We start from the raw sequence: 17,838 nt of genomic DNA, 5'->3' as shown, positions 1-17,838 counted from the left end.
TTTTGTAGTTTTTGTTTTTTTTCCCTGTGGATTTTCGGGGTCGAGTTCAGCAGCAGCAGTCGCTGGGGTCCGAAAAGCTACGAACCTCCATGACGGTCCTCCCCGAACGTGAACCGCCCCCCCTTCCCTCCCCCCCCCACCCCCACCCCCAACCCCCTCCTCCACCTCCGCTCCCCTAAACCCCGCCCCTGCACCGCCCGTCCCGTCCCGTCCCCGCCCCGCCCCGCTCTCCGCGCCGTCACCAGATGACGCTGGAGATGCTGGTCTCCCGCGGCAACAGCGGGAGCATGGCGTTGTTGGCGTGCGCCTCCTCCAGGCTCTGTTCCCGCGGCGACTTGGCCTGCGGCCGCTGGCCGTTGAGCAGAGTCATGGGGATGTTGCAGTAGGTGTGCTGGTTGCCCAGCGACGAGAGCGGGGGCAGGGTGCCGCCGGCTGGCACGTCGTACTCGTAGCTGCGGTAGTAGTGTTTCTGCCGCATCTGGGTGTGGTAGGTGTTGTGGAAGGTGGAGCGCAGCTCCGGGTGGGCCGTCGCCATGGCGGTGGAGGTGGCGGCCGCCATGGAGATGGCGGAGACGGTCTGCAGCTCGCCGAAGGGGCCCTGCTCGCTGGCGTCCAGCACGGGCTCGCGGGCGGCGCCCGGCTCGGCGGGCCGGAAGGGCATCTCGTAGCGCAGCCGCTTCCAGAACTTGGAGCTGAGCTTGCTGCTGGCGGGGCCGCGCCACTTGATGACGGTCAGCGTCTTGATGGTGTGCTTGAGCGCCTCCACCTCCTGGTAGTTCATGATGCCGCGCAGCTCGGCGCACTCGATCAGGATCACCTTGATCTCGCCGGTCGCCAGCATGTTGCGCAGCCGCGTCTCCAGCTCGAAGATGCTCCAGCCGCGCCGCACCACGTAGTTGGGCGTCATGACGATGATCAGGCGCTTGCTCTGGTCCACGCAGCGCGCCACGTCCTCGATGTACGCTGGGGGAAAGGGGGATGAGGAGAGAGAGAGAAGGAGGGAGGGAGGAAGGGAGGGAGGGGGGGAGAGGGAGAGAGAGAGAGAGAATGGGACAGAATTTGAACGAGTACAGAGAGAGTGATGATGGAAAGAGAAGGGAAAAGGAGAGAGACAGAGAGAGACAGAGAAAGAGAGTATACTTTCCTTACTATAATGGAAACACTATTTATAATTTGTCATTGAACACATCATACAGTATTGCTATATTAAATGTCTGAACAAAAGATGTGCTTGATTCGGTATCAGAATACATCATCATCATTTTAACTTAGTAAGTCTCGATTCACCCTAAAAATGTACTGGCTACAGATCTATGAGCTTCTCCTGAGCTGCAGGTAATGGTCATGCTGCTGATTCCCATGTGATCTCAGGCAGCCAATAAAACACCAGTATATTAATTTAGCAAAAGCCACAGCAGGAAGTGACATCACTGATGCATAGCACTAGCATCTAGAATAGCATAAGTCATCATATTAATCCACACTGTTCAAAACATGATTAAAGTCATTTATCTACACTCTCACCTCAGGACACACATTTGTTGGAAACACACACACACACACACACACACACACACACACACAATGGGGACACAAACGAGACAGAAAAGCGCAAGACTGAATGATGGCTTTAGGACTAACTCATGTTTTCTGATTATATTCCTCAGTACTCAAACTAAACAGAAGTGGGGGGGGTGGGGTGGCAAGGCCCTTGTTATTCAATCCCAGATATGTGGAAGAGAACTGTAACCAAGGGCAACGATCAGAAAATCCTTTCCTTGTCAGCTTTGCAATAATCTGGGCTGTTGAGAACAGAACAGGAGAATGTTCAGGTGCTCAGGCCCTAAGCTGTTGTAAGCATTGCTGGAGGGGGGTGGGGGGTGGGTTTCAGAGCAGAACGACCTGCTGGGGGGGGGGGGGGGCTTTAAACGGCTCGACTGTGCTCAGCCTCAGTCACACGGGGCTTCAACAAAGGGGGTGTGTCCTTACTGCCCTGAGCCTACAGTACCCACCCCACCTCTCTCTGTCACTGCTTTCACCTCTCTTTGCCTCCAATTCTCCCCCTTTCTATCTCTCCATCCCTCTATCTCCCCCTCTCTCTCATCCCAGAGCCTCACATGGAAACTTTGTTGTATGTAACGAGGCTCTTCGTGAACAGGGGGACCATCCCGCCCCTTTTAAAAAAACGGGACGTGTCCGCACCCCCCCGGCTGTTAGCCGTTAGCTAGCGGCCCGTACAGTAAGTGTGGAACTCATGCAGCTGGGCTGTCCCCACACCTCGGCCTATGGCAGGAGCACACACGAGAATGCTAAAAGAAGGTTCTGTACCTCTAAGGAGTCTTGTATCATCCTGGAAATGATCATTGGTGAAACCTAAACATAAATATTTCAACATTCAAACTATGACCAGAAAAGACCGTAGAAAAGCATCAAGAGAGACACAGCAAGGGGGACTTTAACACAGGACTGGCATAAACTTTCTTTTTTTCTCTCTCTCACTCTTTTTTTTTTACCCTCCTTTTTTACCGCCGACAGTTTATTCCAGCTTAATACGGGACTAGGAGGGACAGATTTACGCAGGTCCGTGTGTTTTTTTCACGCACACTTATTACACTGTAGTAAGCGGCTTGTAAGCGACCTTAATTAAGACGGAGTGATTCCGCATTCAAAAAATTCTTAGCAGTGTTATGCGTGCAAAAAAATACCGCGTTCGCGAACGCGTGCGGTTTTGTGCATTCACAACACGAGCTGGATAAACTGCATTATCTGCCGTTTCTGGCTGACTGCATGACGAGGAGAGTGTTTTCTCTTGTAAAAGCTAATTGGGCAGCCCACAATAGAGATTGATGACGGATTATAGGCTGGTATTTGGATTGGAAGTCCCCTATTTGAGTTTATAATCTGGCCGTGGTGTGCAGAATGCATACGCACGCGCGCACACACACACGGACGTTTGGTCTCCTCCTGTCCCGTATTACCGACCGACGGTCCCCATGACACAGTGCACAGTAAACGAAACGCTGCACATTACGGTTCAGACAGATGCACATCACGTAAAACAGAGGGGGGGGGATGATGAGGGGGGGACAGACAGAGGGAGAGGTGGCACAGTCACTGCTCACAAAGACTGAGGAGAGGTGCGATTGGACAGGGGGATACAGTACCAGTACCCACCCTCTGAGGCCCCCACCCTGTGCCCTGCCCCCCCCCACCCCTCCCAAGGAGACACAGCATATATTTAAAAAATAAATTAGACTAGAAGGGTGTGCTGACACCGTCATTATGTTATGCTCATACTGAATATACTTCGCTTGCTGACGTTCAAATTAAACTGCATCTAAGGAAAAAGAAATGTAACCATCCTAGTTTAGTTTGGTATTATACTCTATAAATGCCACCAAAAACCATTTGCATTTCTACACCAATCAGCGCCGAGTGTGTGTCTGACTGACTGTCACTAATGATCTCATCACCTCTCATTCATCCTTGGTGAATTTTCCCTGTTTTATATTTAGAAGGTGGTCTATATTTATCAACAAACAGAGACCACCTTGTGTAAACAAGCCGCAGCACAGCTTTTTGGAGTTCCGCGTTTCATAAAAAGCTTTTTTAACATCTATTGAATGTGCCAAATTTAGACAGAAAATTTGCACGTATTTATTAAAACACCCAAACAAGCATCCACAGTCATGTTCATTATGCGAGAGCTTTCTCTGTGGATGCTCCATATAGAGTCAGAAGGAGTGTTATACATGCTGTAGAAATAATTCCTCGCAGTTGCATTAGAACTTTAATAAACTTTGAACATTTGTTTTTTTACTCTCTGGTCAAGTATATGAAACTGAAATGGTCAGCTGGGTTAAATGACACTGACATGGCCCCCTCCACCGGCTGCAGGATTTAAATGCCAGTTCAAACTGGGTGTGGTTTCAACTGGGTAAGTCTGGTAACCACTCAAATCGACACAACTGCAAAGCAAAACACCTGTGTTCAGTGCACCTGCACAGCAGAACACACCTGCGTTCAGTGCTCCTGCAGGGCAGACCACACCTGTGTTCAGTGCTCCTGCAGGGCTCCTGTATGTTGTTCAGTCCTTTTGAGTCTGCCTCAGTGAGAGAAAGCTGTGCAGCTGATGCAGCTGCAGCAGACAGATCACAGATGCCTGTCTGACCAACTCAAACGTAACCCCCCCCCCCCACCCCCAACCCGCCAACCCGCCCCCCAAGCACCCCCAGGTGCGGCTCCCGTCCCGCCCAAATTCTAAAATCACCAGCCGGCTCGTTCCCCGAAGAAGAAGGGCCCAGGACGGCCGCACAAACAGTCTGCGCGCCTTAAATAAAGCATACGGCCGTGACAGGGAGCGAAGCGGCGTGATGCATGAGCCACTCCGGCTGATTCAGGCCTGGGGGGCGCGGGGGGCGCGGGGGACGCACCAGGACGTGATAAGTGGGGCAGCGCGTGCCACGCTCCTGGCCCTTCCGAGGCACAAGCCTCACCGCCAATGATGATGGAAAGGTTGGCATTACTTAAAGTACAGCTGCTGAAAACTTTCCCTCCCGTCCCGTCCCCGTCCCCGTCCCACAGGTAAGAGGGGCGCCGTTCGGGAGAAATACGAGGAATGCTAAATTATTTCTCCTCCCCGCGTCGTCTGGGAGTCGCCGTCGCCATAACAACTGATTAATGCGTCGTTCGCCCGGCGACGGTTTACACGTCGTCAGCGAATCCCGCGTCGTCTCCCGGGAATAATTAGACCGGCCTTTTTTTTTCGGGGTGCCTGTCGTTTGACAAATGAGACTGGCAGCGCCGGACGGCCCGAGCCACAACGGAACCGGGAGCGGCGCCTCATTACCCGAATCGCACCTGTTCCCCTTTATGACCCAGCGCCGGCCCTCCGGGTGCAAAAAAGCAACAGATTTATGGAGAGGAAGGCGGGACACAGTCAGGCTTTTATGGGATGATGTGTGTTTCTGAGGGTGGTGTGACGCACAGAGGTGTGACAAAAAGAACAAAACAAACCACACACGTAACGACAAACCACGGCTGCCACAAACCCCGCGGACTACTTACTTCCTGTCGGGATCAAATCTCTGTCTGGAATGAAGAGTTTATACCCATAATGCTTTTCCAGGACGTCGGGCAGGATCTCCAGCGCGAAGCGCTCCTCTTCGCGCGTTTCCTGGCTCCACTGGTCCGGGTCCACTTTGGTGTAGGACAGGTACGCGTCGTAGTCCTTATTTTCTGCGTGGGAGACAAAAAAAAAAAAATCCTCACTCCCTTCCTTCCCACCACCATCACCAGACTGGCGTTAGCCAGGCAACAGCGTCATCCGAACTTCAACCGCTCGGACAAATGATCACTTACACAGTCTGTTCCAGGGGTTCACAAGATCAGCCCGAGGTACCCTTCTCCATTCCACAAATGATTTCGTTTAAATGATAAATGTGTCTAAACTTTCAGTAATTAAAAACCCCACATATTTAATTTGTAAGTCCGTAATTTAATCAATTAAAGTGTAGTCTCAGTCTCAAGGAATCATTCGCCTTGTTGAGAATAATAGAAAACGAGGGAGTCAGTTGATCTGAGAGGTGAACACGGGACATTTACTCTTTACGGCAAACGCAGCTGTTTCTGACAGCGTGACCTTAGGAGAGCAATCCACCCTTCCTCAGAATTTACTATTACAATTTAGGGAAACAAAAACAGGTATCCATGGGTGCCAGGGATAGAGACCAAGATCCCGCATAGATTATATACCGCGTGTTTGAAAGTCGTCGGTCCCACTGGAGGAATGGAAACTACGCAGCAATTCGCCCCTAGATATGGCTTTTCAAAAATGAAAAGGTAACGTTACAAACAATCAGCATGACGCCCCGTCTGATGGCTGCTTGCATTGAAACGCCGTGTTGGAGCTCCAGAAACAGGCCTTTTCAGACTCGCGCCTAGAGAAAGGGCCTTGGCCCTCCCCCGCCGATCACCTGCCGTTCTTCCAAAATGGCTGAAAGGAGTGTAATGGGCTGTCCTGTGGGGAACCCCGCCGGAGAGCTGTTTCTGGACCGCCCCCCAATGTGTGCCCACCTGCATGGTGCACTGAAGGTTTGGTCAGGAGCCTCTCTCTCTCTCTCTCTCTCTCTCTCTCTCTCTCTCTCTCTCTCTCTCCTCCCGCTGCCTCCCTGATGGCCTGCTAACACAGGGCCTGCGTGTACAGACTGCTGGGGGAACTCTGATCTTTCTGACTGTCTGCTCGGTGTGGGGGGGTTGGGGGGGGCAGGTCTCTGTGTTGCAACAAAGGAAACAAATAGAGGGACAATGGGACAATGATCCCAAGGGGAAAAGGAAGAAACACTGACTCAGCAGCAAGAGCCAGATGAGAGGGATTGGGGGGGGGGGTGAGCTTACATTTGTGGCACCCCTGTAAACAGGTAGCAGATCTGATAATTCACAAGAGCGCCATCTAGAGGTTTGATTTCTGAGCGCGTTACTCAGTAGCTCACTGATCACACACAGTACACACTGCAAAATATGGAACCAAGAGAATCCCGTACAAGACTTCTAACCCTTCTCTGACGGAAATATGGGAAATCCCAGTCAATGTGGAACGGGGTGGAGAGCTTACCCCTGGAATGTTTAAACAAAGGCAACACATTTTTCCAATGCCATTCTAACCCTGAGACGTCAAGACTGAAGAAGCATGCTGAGGGTTCAGGAGAGACCTGGCCCACAGACTGTACTAAGACAGATGGACTGTATTAAGAGGAATATTATATTCAGTGTCAGAATGGTGAGGTCACACACTGACCAAGAAAAACAGTGATGGCACTGTAAGTCCAGAGTTTCGCTATACTGCATTACAAGTTCAACTGAGCAACTGAGCACAATTCAACCATAACTCTGAATTTACCCACCAGCACTCTGCAGGAACAGAAAGACCCACCATTGCGTTGAAGTTATCTGGGATTCTTTCAGTCCTCCAACAAAAAAATTCAGGGATCTGTTAGTCTTACGGAAAATGGCAATTGAGCTGCAGAGCTAGCTCTTCGGGTCAGATTCAGCAAGCATCATGACATCATCATCATCATCATCATCATCATCTCCCTTCTCTTCCTCATATCTTTAGCCCGAGATTTCAGTCCTCCAACAAAAAAATTCAGGGATCTGTCAGTCTACGAAAAAAATGTCGATTGAGCTGCAGAGCTAGATCTTCGGGTCAGATTCAGCAGACATCGTGACATCACGACATCATCATCATCATCATCATCATCATCGTCTCCCTTCTCTCTTCTTCACCTCTCTAGCCGGAGATTCTCTGATTATTCAGCAGCAGGTGTGGGCAGGCTCGACTGGAACTCGCCGCGGCGATGAATCAGAGGAGCGGAACGTGGGCACGGAACGGGGGGGTGTGGGCGGGGCGAGGTTTGGGCGAGATAAAGAGCGAGCCAGCTGGGGGGGGGGGGGGGGGGGAGAGGGTCGAAACTATTTCGGCATCCCAGCAGTTTCTGGGTTCCCCGGGGGGGGGGGGGGGGGTACCGCACGAGTTTTGGGATTCACGGTCCGCCCCGGCGCCTCCCGCGGAATGAATATTCATACTTCCCATATTTCTTTTATTTACGGCAGAGAGTCGGGGGGGGGGGCGCGGTCGGCGCACTCGCAGCAGGCGTCGCGAAAAACTCGTGCTCGGCAACGGTCGTTAGGCTCACACTCTCAGCGAAACTTTGTTTGTATCGATTCCCGCAGAGCGTGAAAAGCACTAATATTCCCGGCGTTTCTTTCATCGAAACACGCCTCATTCATCGTGCATTAAGTCGGGTTTCAGGTGTATTAAATCAGTGTGAATCACATTTAATGGAATAAAACACCCACTAATATAATTTGTAATCCTTTGTGAAACATCTCTGCTTATTCTCTTTTTTTTTTTTTTAAACCCAACTGCTAATGGTAGAACAAAAGCAAATCAAACCTGGAACCGTGCCCTAATAATTTATAAGCCGATTAAAAAGTACAACTTCATGCATTCATTAAGGAAACACAAAACAAAAGTTGTCAGGCAACAACAAAAAAGTAATTATGTGGGTGAACTGTAGATTTTAGCTAGCCGAGCGCAAGAGGAATTTTGCTCTTACGCCGATTATGTTTTTCCTAGCCAATATGGAGACCTGGAGAGGTGGGAGGTAGGGGTGTGTGTGTGTGTGTTGTGTGTGTGTGTGTGTGTGTGGGGGGGGGGGAGGCGGAGTGGGGGGTGGATGCGTGTTCACTGTTGCAGAGTTTAATCCAGCTTATTTCACACCTAAGTGCATTTCAGAGAGAAAAAAAAAGGATATTAATATTTAATGTGATTGCAATGAACCAATTGGCCTTCCCAGGCTCTGTGAAAGCAGCTGCTCTATGGGGACGACATTCCTTGGAATAATCTCCAAATCCACATGACGGGGGGGTGGGGGGGGGGGGCATTATAAATCTGGAGGAAAATGGAAAGTCTTTCTTTCCCCCACCTGGATCACTCATTGGACACAGTCGCAGCAGACAGGCGCTGGTTGCCGTGGCATTGGTTTGGCCCCTGTCTCCGCCTCTCCCAAAGCGCCAGTAATCGCTTTCACGGAAATGCGCGATTCATCAACCGTCACGACGTCAAATCCCCCCCCCACCATCCCCTCCCCCCCCCCCCCCCCCTCACATCGTCTCAGAAACTCCCGGGCCTGAAAAAGCCGCAGGAAAACCCTTCACCGCCGGTGACATCTTCCCCCCCCGAGCCGCACGCTCTCGACGCTCCCAAAGCAATCTCTTTCCGCGAATACATTTCCGGGCCCCTTTCCGAAGCCGTTTATTGGCAGGAAAGGAGCAGAGGCAGATGCTCGCTCTGGGTCAATTGATTTTCCTGGGGACTCGGGGAAAACAGCCCGGCCTGTTTTCCTTTCAGCGTTCTCGATTCAAAAAAAAAAAAAAAAAACCTCGAGGAAAACAAGTTTAAAGATGCAGCCTGTTTAATATGCCACGCTCTGCCAGACGGGCTCGCCGACAAGCACAAACACCTCCTGTCTTTTTAACCCACCTGGAGTTCAAACCACATTTACTCCATTGTGCTGAGAGGGAAGCGCCTGGGGAGATTAGAATTCACTGCTAACCGCAAGGTTTTCACGAAAATGTTTCAGCGGAAATCCCCCCCCGCCCCCCCCCCCCATAAGATTAAGAACAAACGCATTTTGCCCACATTATCCACATACACTGTATCAGAGAGCAGAAATACACATTAGCATACGGTTTTTAGAGAGCTGTGAGTTATGCTCTGCAGCTGTCAGATTACACACTGCCTACACCGCAGACTCTGGTGTACGGGGTGATGTCGTGATGTTGGGCAGGGGTGTTGTGGGAAATGTAGTGCCCAGCCGAGAGGGGTCTTCTCACCTCCGTCCACGTCGTCGCTGCCAAAGTGGTTCCTGTAGAAGAGCATGAGCTCAATCCGGTAGCACTTGTAGAGGGTCACCAGACACACCAGCAGCAGCAGGATCACGCCCAGGCCCCCGGCCAGCTCCACCGTGTACATCAGCTCTGCTGGAGGGAGGGAGAGAGTATTTCAAAATATGTCATAAATGCCAATAAAGCATTCTTGAATTTGAAATTTGAGAGAGAGACTGTTTTTTGAGTTTTACAAACGCTGTTTTATTACCAGTTCAGGGTTACATGTTCAACTCAAAGAATGACTACGTATACTGTCATTTGCAATAAAAAAACTCAAATAAAAACAACCAAAGGAAACCATCCAAAAACCCCCGAAATGTAAAAAAACATCTAGCCACTAATTGCCCATCATCTATTGAGCACAAGCAATTCTTTAAACACTGTTGTGATTCAGAAGCCCCCAAATCCCTCATCATAATATGTGATATGTGAACTCCAGCTTCATCCTGGAAATGATGAAGGGTAACCACGTCATGCCATCCCACTGGACCTCTTCCCTTAATTTAGTGCTTTCTTCTTGTGGTCCATGTGGTCGGTTTTGCCTGGCCTAACACAAAATTCACCAACTCTACTTTCATGCTTTAATGCATTAACGTTAGTGATGTAGTCATACACAACTAACCAGAACTGGGCTCTGCTTAAAACAACAGAAGAGTAGTAATATAAGGGACATCATCACCCCCCCCCCCCCCCCCGCTGCACAGCCACCACTACGGGCTGTGGACTGAGAGAGTCTGACCACAGTCCAGCTTGGATAAGCACATTTAACACAGGCGAACCCACAAGCCAGCTAAGAGCGACAGCGAGTCAGAGGGGGGGAGACGAGGGGGGGGGGGGTGTCCTGATGGAGATGGATAATCCATCGCCGCTGCCCACAGGACTGAGTCGAACACGCACTTCGGATATCTCTCAGGGGGTGAGAACACACAGGCGTATCGGTTCCGCGGTGTCAGGCCGACGTCGCACTATTAATAACTTCATCAGCTGTTTCATATTTGTTCTGACATTTCCGAAAAAGTCACGAGCTGCGGCTACAGCTGCGGCTACAGCTCCGGCTTCGCCTCTCGCTAAACAGGCGGCCCCCACTGCGGCCCCATATCAGAGCGGACCAGCGCAGGCGTAAAAAACAGCCTTCAGAAAAACAGAGCCCAGGGTAGGAGGTTGGATGAAAAAAAGTAGCCCACACACAGGATACAAGCACAGCAGGTTTCCCAGCCTGGGTTTTACCAGTCACCATGCCCACCTCTCCCCCCCCACCACGCCATTGGGGATTAGTGTGTGTCCCTCTCCACCAGTGACCCGCCCAGCCCCTTCACTGGCCTGCTCACCGTCCCCCCCAGTCTTATGAGATTAAGCTCGACGTCTCCATTTCCTCTCCGGCCTGGCGGCACCTCACTGCAGCCGCGGCCATGAGGAGGATTTAAGACCAATTATCTCCCGGTGCAGGAGAGCGCCCCTCCCCCCCGGTGCCTGAGAGCCCCCCCCCCCCCCACCCTCACTTAAGAACCAATATACGTGACGAAGCCACTTGCCGAATTGGTGACTCGTCATTATTTTCACCCGCCATGGCCCAGTTGCCATTTGGCCGTGCCGTTGCCATGGTGATTCGTCAGCAGTGACAGAATAATTTTTTTGGGGGGGGGGGGGGTGTGTCACAGTTCCCGATGGACAGGCTGGCCGCACGCGGGACATTAAAGGGGGAGGGGATTGTTTCGGGGGGGTTGAATGACGTGATGGATCCGAATGGTTGACAGGAAGTCTCGTGAACATTCTGGAATGGCTGGACGAGCTGCCCAGAGCATGCTGGGAGTCTCAATCCAGGTGACGAAAGTTCAATTTTATTTTTTGTGAAATTAAAATCTGGAAACAGTGTTCAGCACTCCTGCTCTAAGGATTTCATGTCTGAGGCTGCAGGTTCAAATCTCAGAATTGGCATGGTCATGGTACGGTATGGTACGGTACTATCCCAACACCTAACTGTAAAAATAAATATTTAGCAAAAAGATTCATAAAAACGCCTGCTAACAATAATAAAAAGTAATTCAGTTGCAGCTGCAGTTGAAAGTTGAGGAAACAATATCATATTCAGGGAATATAATAGGAAAAAATAAAACACGAAAGTCCTTTACTATTTGAAGGATTTATAATTTACAAAAAAACAACAAGCATGTCAAAACGACCCAGCGGAAGGAGGCTCTTGATAACCTCAAGGATTAAAAATGAATTCAACAACCGTTCTATGTACATATATATATAAACACAAAGAACACACAGTGCATTCAGAGCAAGCCCGAAAGGTCGACTTGTCTCCTGGGCATGCTCTGACTTTGCTCTGTAATTTCTGTCATGGTCATTTCCGTCCCGCCGCCACCACCACCGCAATTTACCGTCTCCGAGTGAATTATCGTCACCGTGCGCAACAAACTCAATCAGGGAAAAGAAAGAATAACCCCGCGGATAAATCACACGAATTCTGGCTCTCCTGGCTCGGACCGCCGAGCCCCTGGTATCATTAATTACATCTTAGAGAGACTGATTGCAGCGGAAGATAGGACACGATTATGGCACTCAGGGAGCTGGCACCCTAAGGCTGGTAGACACCATGTGTTTCCATAGCGGTAACAAAGCTTGAAGCCTGTAGCCACAGGTGTTTACATGGCGGATTCTGGTCGAACAGTCGCTGGTCTGGGGGTTGCAGGTCTGATGGTTGCTGGTCTGATGGTAGTGATTCTGATGGTTGCTGGTCTGATGGTAGTGCTTCTGATGGTTGCTGGTCTGGTGGTAGTGATTCTGATGGTTGCTGGCTGGGTAGTGATTGTGGGTGTGGTCTGATGGTATGTTGGTGCTGGCTGATGGTAGTGATTGTGAAGGTTGCTAGTCGAACTGTTGCTGGTCTGGGGGTTATAGGTCTGATGGTAGTGATTCTGATGGTTGCTGGCCTGATGGTAGTGATTCTGATGGTTGCTGGCCTGATGGTAGTGCTTCTGATGGTTGTGGGTCTGATGGTTGCTGGCCTGATGGTAGTGATTGTGAAGGTTGCTAGTCGAACTGTTGCTGGTCTGGGGGTTATAGGTCTGATGGTAGTGATTCTGATGGTTGCTGATCTGATGGTAGTGATTCTGATGGTTGCTGGTCTGATGGTAGTGATTTGATGGTTGCTGGGATGTATGATTCTGATGGTTGCGGTCTGATGGTAATGACTCTGATGGTTGCTGGTCTGATGGTAGTGATTCTGATGGTTGCTGGTCTGATGGTAGTGATTCTGATGGTTGCTGGTCTGATGGTAGTGATTCTGATGGTTGCTGGTCTGATGGTAGTGATTCTGATGGTGTGCCTGATGGTATGATGTGAGGTTGCGGTCTGATGGTATGACTCTGATGGTTGTGGGTCTGATGGAGTGATTTGATGGTTGTGGGTCTGATGGGTGCTTTGAGGTTGCTGGCTGATGGTAGTGCTTCTGATGGTTGCTGGCCTGATGGTAGTGATTCTGATGGTTGCTGGCCTGATGGTAGTGCTTCTGATGGTTGTGGGTCTGATGGTTGCTGGCCTGTTGGGAGTGATTGTGAAGGTTGCTGGTCGAACTGTTGCTGGTCTAGGGGTTACAGGTCTGATGGTAGTGATTCTGATGGTTGTGGGTCTGATGGTAGTGATTCTGATGGTTGTGGGTCTGATGGTAGTGATTCTCATGGTTGCTGGTCTGGGGGTTGTAGGTCTGATGGTTGCTGGTCTGATGGTAGTGCTTCTGATGGTTGCTGGTCTGATGGTAGTGATTCTGATGGTTGCTGGTCTGATGGTAGTGATTCTGATGGCTGCTGGTCTGATCGTACTGATTCTGATGGTTGTTGTTCTGATGGTAATGATTCTGATGGTTGCTGGTCTGATGGTAGTGGTTCTGATGGTTGTTGGTCTGATGGTAGTGAGTCTAATGGTTTCTGGTCTGATGGTAATGACTCTGATGGTTGTTGTTCTGATGGTAGTGATTCTGATGGTTGTGGGTCTGATGGTAGTGATTCTGATGGTTGTGGGTTTGATGGTAGTGGTTCTGATGGTTTCTGGTCTGATGGTAATGACTCTGATGGTTGTGGGTCTGATGGTAGTGATTCTGATGGTAGTGCTTCTGATGGTTGCTGGTCTGATGGTAGTGATTCTGATGGTTGCTGGTCTGATGGTAATGATTCTGATGGTTGCTGGTCTGATGGTAGTGATTCTGATGGTTGTGGGTCTGATGGTAGTGATTCTGATGGTAGTGGTTCTGATGGTTTCTGGTCTGATGGTATGACTCTGATGGTTGTTGTTCTGATGGTAGTGATTCTGATGGTTGTGGGTCTGATGGTAGTGATTCTGATGGTAGTGGTTCTGATGGTTTCTGGTCTGATGGTAATGACTCTGATGGTTGTGATTCTGATGGTAGTGATTCTGATGGTTGTGGGTCTGATGGTAATGACTCTGATGGTTGTTGTTCTGATGGTAGTGATTCTGATGGTTGTGGATTTGATGGTATATGAGATTCTTTGTATGCTGCTGCCAGGCCTCCTGGGGTGAGTGGGAATAAGCGAACGCCAAATGTGTGTGAAGGTGACTGGATCTCAAGGCCTGGTGGCCATAAATACATCACCATAGTGGTGTTCTCTGATTGGCCCTGACAGCTGCTGGGGGGTGTGTCATACTTAGTCCAGCTGCAGACGTGGATGGAGCTAGGTGGTCGGCAAGCTCCCCGGGTTGACTTGGGGTATTTAGGTTCCTCTCAACCGCAGCTCAAGTGAACAGTCGACACAGCGGTGGTATGGAAAAGACAAGGCATAAACTCGGGGTGGGGCAATCCCTTCAATTTTCAGTTCAGTCTGTTGAGGAGATGAACTGAATTTAATTTATTCTGAACTGTTTCAGAAACACTGAAATAAGCGCTACTTAAAAAAACAGTTGATGACAGTTCTCTCGGTGATATTTTGTATTTTGTGTTTTTCAGGGAGACCTGTGTTCCAGTAGGTTCCTCTGTTCAGTGGACATGGCAGCAACTGCAGAGGACCCAGAGTGCCCTGCCACCCCCCCGCCCCCCCCACCCCCCCTCCCCTCAGGGGCTTCTCCAGTAGAGCTCAGAGCAGGAGGCCTCCCCTCCCCCGCTAACACCCTGCGACCGTGCGCTCTCACGCGTGTCAAACACAAGCATGTATGTATGCATGTGCACACATCTGTGCTTTCACCCTGAGGGGCCACAGCGTTTCTCACTCAGCTGAGCAAGCGGAACACGCGCATACAAACACACACACAGACACAGACACACACACACACACACACACAGTCATGCACACACGCACACACACACACGCACTCACACACACATGCACACACGCACACAGACACACAGACACAAACAGACACACAGACACAGACACACAGACACAGACACACACAGACACACGCACACGCACACGCACACACTCACACACACAGACACAAACAGACACACACACACACACACACACACACACCCAACAGGGGCTGCGCATTTTACCACAACATAAATCTGCATATAATATGCGAGACATGCACATTTCCTACATTACATGTGAAAGAGACACAGTGTAACTGTATTCCTCAGGGACTGTGCCTAAGGCAGTGTTTCCCTAACACTCTCAGTCAGGGCCCTCTTTGATAACAGGAAATTTGTTTAACCTCAACCTACAACATGCTGTTTTCTTTTTGGGTTCTAATGACTTTTATTCTCATTCAACCAAAAAACCCCCTCTCCCCCACCCCCTCGACTTTGGGATCCACAGGCCTAAGGGATGGGAAAGGGGGGCAGGTTATAATGCTTGTTCTAGAATAACACGGGCAGTAGGGGTAGAATGGGGCAGGTTATAATGCTTGTTCTAGAATAACACGGGCAGTAGGGGTAGAATGGGGCAGGTTATAATGCTTGTTCTAGAATAACACGGGCAGTAGGGGTAGAAAGGGGCAGGTTATAATGCTTGTTCTAGAATAACACGGGCAGTAGGGGTAGAATGGGGCAGGTTATAATGCTTGTTCTAGAATAACACGGGCAGTAGGGGTAGAATGGGGCAGGTTATAATGCTTGTTCTAGAATAACACGGGCAGTAGGAGTAGAAAGGGGCAGGTTATAATGCTTGTTCTAGAATAACACGGGCAGTAGGAGTAGAATGGGGCAGGTTATAATGCTTGTTCTAGAATAACATGGGCAGTAGGGGTAGAATGCGGCAGGTTATAATGCTTGTTCTAGAATAACACGGGCAGTAGGAGTAAGAAGGGGCAGGTTATAATGCTTGTTCTAGAATAACACGGGCAGTAGGGGTAGAAAGGGGCAGGTTATAATGCTTTTTCTAGAATAACACGGGCAGTAGGAGTAAGAAGGGGCAGGTTATAATGCTTGTTCTAGAATAACACGGGCAGTAGGAGTAGAATGGGGCAGGTTATAATGCTTGTTCTAGAATAACACGGGCAGTAGGAGTAGAATGGGGTAGGTTATAATGCTTGTTCTAGAATAACACGGGCAGTAGGGGTAGAATGGGGTAGGTTATAATGCTTGTTCTAGAATAACACGGGCAGTAGGGGTAGAATGGGGTAGGTTATAATGCTTGTTCTAGAATAACACGGGCAGTAGGGGTAGAATGGGGTAGGATTTGGTGCTTGTTTTAGCATAACCGGGGCAGTCGGTGGAGAAAAAGGGATGAATATTTTAACAGCCTTCTGCCAATCAGCTTTCAGCAGCGTTCCGCCTCCAGCCAATCAGCTTTCAGCAGCATTCCGCCTCCAGCCAATCAGCTTTCAGCAGCATTCCGCCTCCAGCCAATCAGCTTTCAGCAGCATTCAGCCTCCAGCCAACCGGCTTTCAGCAGCACTCCCTCTGGGGCAGGTAACCTCCTCCCACTTTTGAGAAAACCACGTGACCAGAGATGATACCAAATGAAATTAACTGAACCTCAAATAATTCACCAAAAAAAACCCCCCAAATGCTCTATGAGAAATTTTCAGGTTAATGAATCAAATTTCAGTAAACAGACTAAACCAACTGGATTGACACTGAACATTATGGAATCAAAAATGGATCAAAAAAAAAAAAAAAGCCCAGTGCATTTTGGGACGTGAGCTGTGGCCTTACCCCTCTTCATGAGCTGGATAAAAACCCCGGTGCATTTTGGGACGTGAGCTGTGGCCTTACCCCTCTTCATGAGCTGGATAAAAACCCCGGTGCATTTTGGGACGTGAGCTGTGGCCTTACCCCTCTTCATGAGCTGGATAAAAACCCCGGTGCATTTTGGGACGTGAGCTGTGGCCTTACCCCTCTTCATGAGCTGGATAAAAACCCCGGTGCATTCTGGGACGTGAGCTGTGGCCTTACCCCTCTTCATGAGCTGGATAAAAACCCCGGTGCATTTTGGGACGTGAGCTGTGGCCTTACCCCTCTTCATGAGCTGGATAAAAACCCCGGTGCATTCTGGGACGTGAGCTGTGGCCTTACCCCTCTTCATGAGCTGGATGCTGGCCTGTCGCCGGCCGTTCCCGTTCTCCACGTAACAGGAGTAATTGCCCAGGTCCCCGTCCTCCACCGCATCGATCGTCAGGGAGATCGACACTTCCTGTTCCCCCAGGTGCTCCCGGATGGTCCTGCGGAAGAGGGGGGGAAAGGCAAACGCTCGCTGACGGCTCTCGCTTTCTCCCTCGCCGGTGATCACCGTAATTACCGCGTGTCTCGGCGACGTGGTGACGCCGTCGCCCCTGGACACCCCCGGGACCGAGCGAGACCCGTCTCTCCGAAGGAGCTCATTTGTCATTTAAATCTGGGGGAGGGTCCTGACGGGACCTGGCTGTGACAGGAGGACACGCTGTGTCCGCAGCTGAAGGCGAGAGGAGCGGAACTCGCCCCCCCCCCTGACCCCCTCGCCCCCACCCCCCCGCGAGGGCCTTCAAACAGCAGTGACCCCGGTGGCTTGAGTGACTGCTCGTTAATGACTTTGGTAGCGGGGGATACCTGAGGATGTCTGACAAATATCAACAACGACACCGTGCCCCATCACCCTTGCAAGGGAGAAGAAAAGCAAACAACAGAGAAGTGAGAGAGAGAGAGAGACCGACAGAGAGAGAGAGAGAGAGAGAGAGAAGAAAACGTATCTTTTTATAGCAGCTGCCATGGAAACAATATTGGGTAAATTAATCTCTCCTGCTGTGGAGGAGTGGAGACTGAAGGAATGATAATGTTCTCTCTTCCCTCTCCAGTCAGGCAGCCCCGCGGAACGCTGGCCGCTTTGGCGCTAAAAAAGGAACGCCCAGGTAATGAGGGGCTAAACAGCGCGCGCGGGCGCTAGCGTCGTTAGCGCTAACGCTCGCGTCCGAGCGGCCCAATCACGCGGTCCAGCAGCGCAGGGGGGGGGG

At 50.4% G+C, this 17,838-nt stretch overlaps 1 protein-coding gene across 4 annotated transcripts in view; it reads right to left on the bottom strand.

The window, feature by feature from the left end:
• Nucleotides 1-218: 218 nt before the first annotated feature.
• Nucleotides 219-17,838, bottom strand: part of LOC135240921 (interleukin-1 receptor accessory protein-like 1) — a 532,714-nt gene continuing 515,094 nt past the window's right edge. For 3 of the 4 annotated variants that reach the window (XM_064310972.1, XM_064310971.1, XM_064310973.1), the window contains 5 exons: nt 16,928-17,073; nt 9,397-9,543; nt 5,068-5,238; nt 2,329-2,373; nt 219-963 (listed from right to left, as the gene is read on the bottom strand). In XM_064310972.1, coding sequence (XP_064167042.1) covers nt 239-963; nt 2,329-2,373; nt 5,068-5,238; nt 9,397-9,543; nt 16,928-17,073 — 1,234 coding nt within the window. In that variant the 3' untranslated portion in view covers nt 219-238. The remainder of the gene's footprint in view (nt 964-2,328; nt 2,374-5,067; nt 5,239-9,396; nt 9,544-16,927; nt 17,074-17,838) is intronic. The other variant, XM_064310974.1, reaches the window with a different exon arrangement.

Source organism: Anguilla rostrata, chromosome 15, assembly GCF_018555375.3.
Source record: "Anguilla rostrata isolate EN2019 chromosome 15, ASM1855537v3, whole genome shotgun sequence".
NCBI lineage: Eukaryota > Metazoa > Chordata > Actinopteri > Anguilliformes > Anguillidae > Anguilla > Anguilla rostrata.
The sequence above is the reverse complement of the archived record's forward strand: the minus strand, read 5'-3'. Positions and strand labels throughout refer to the sequence as shown.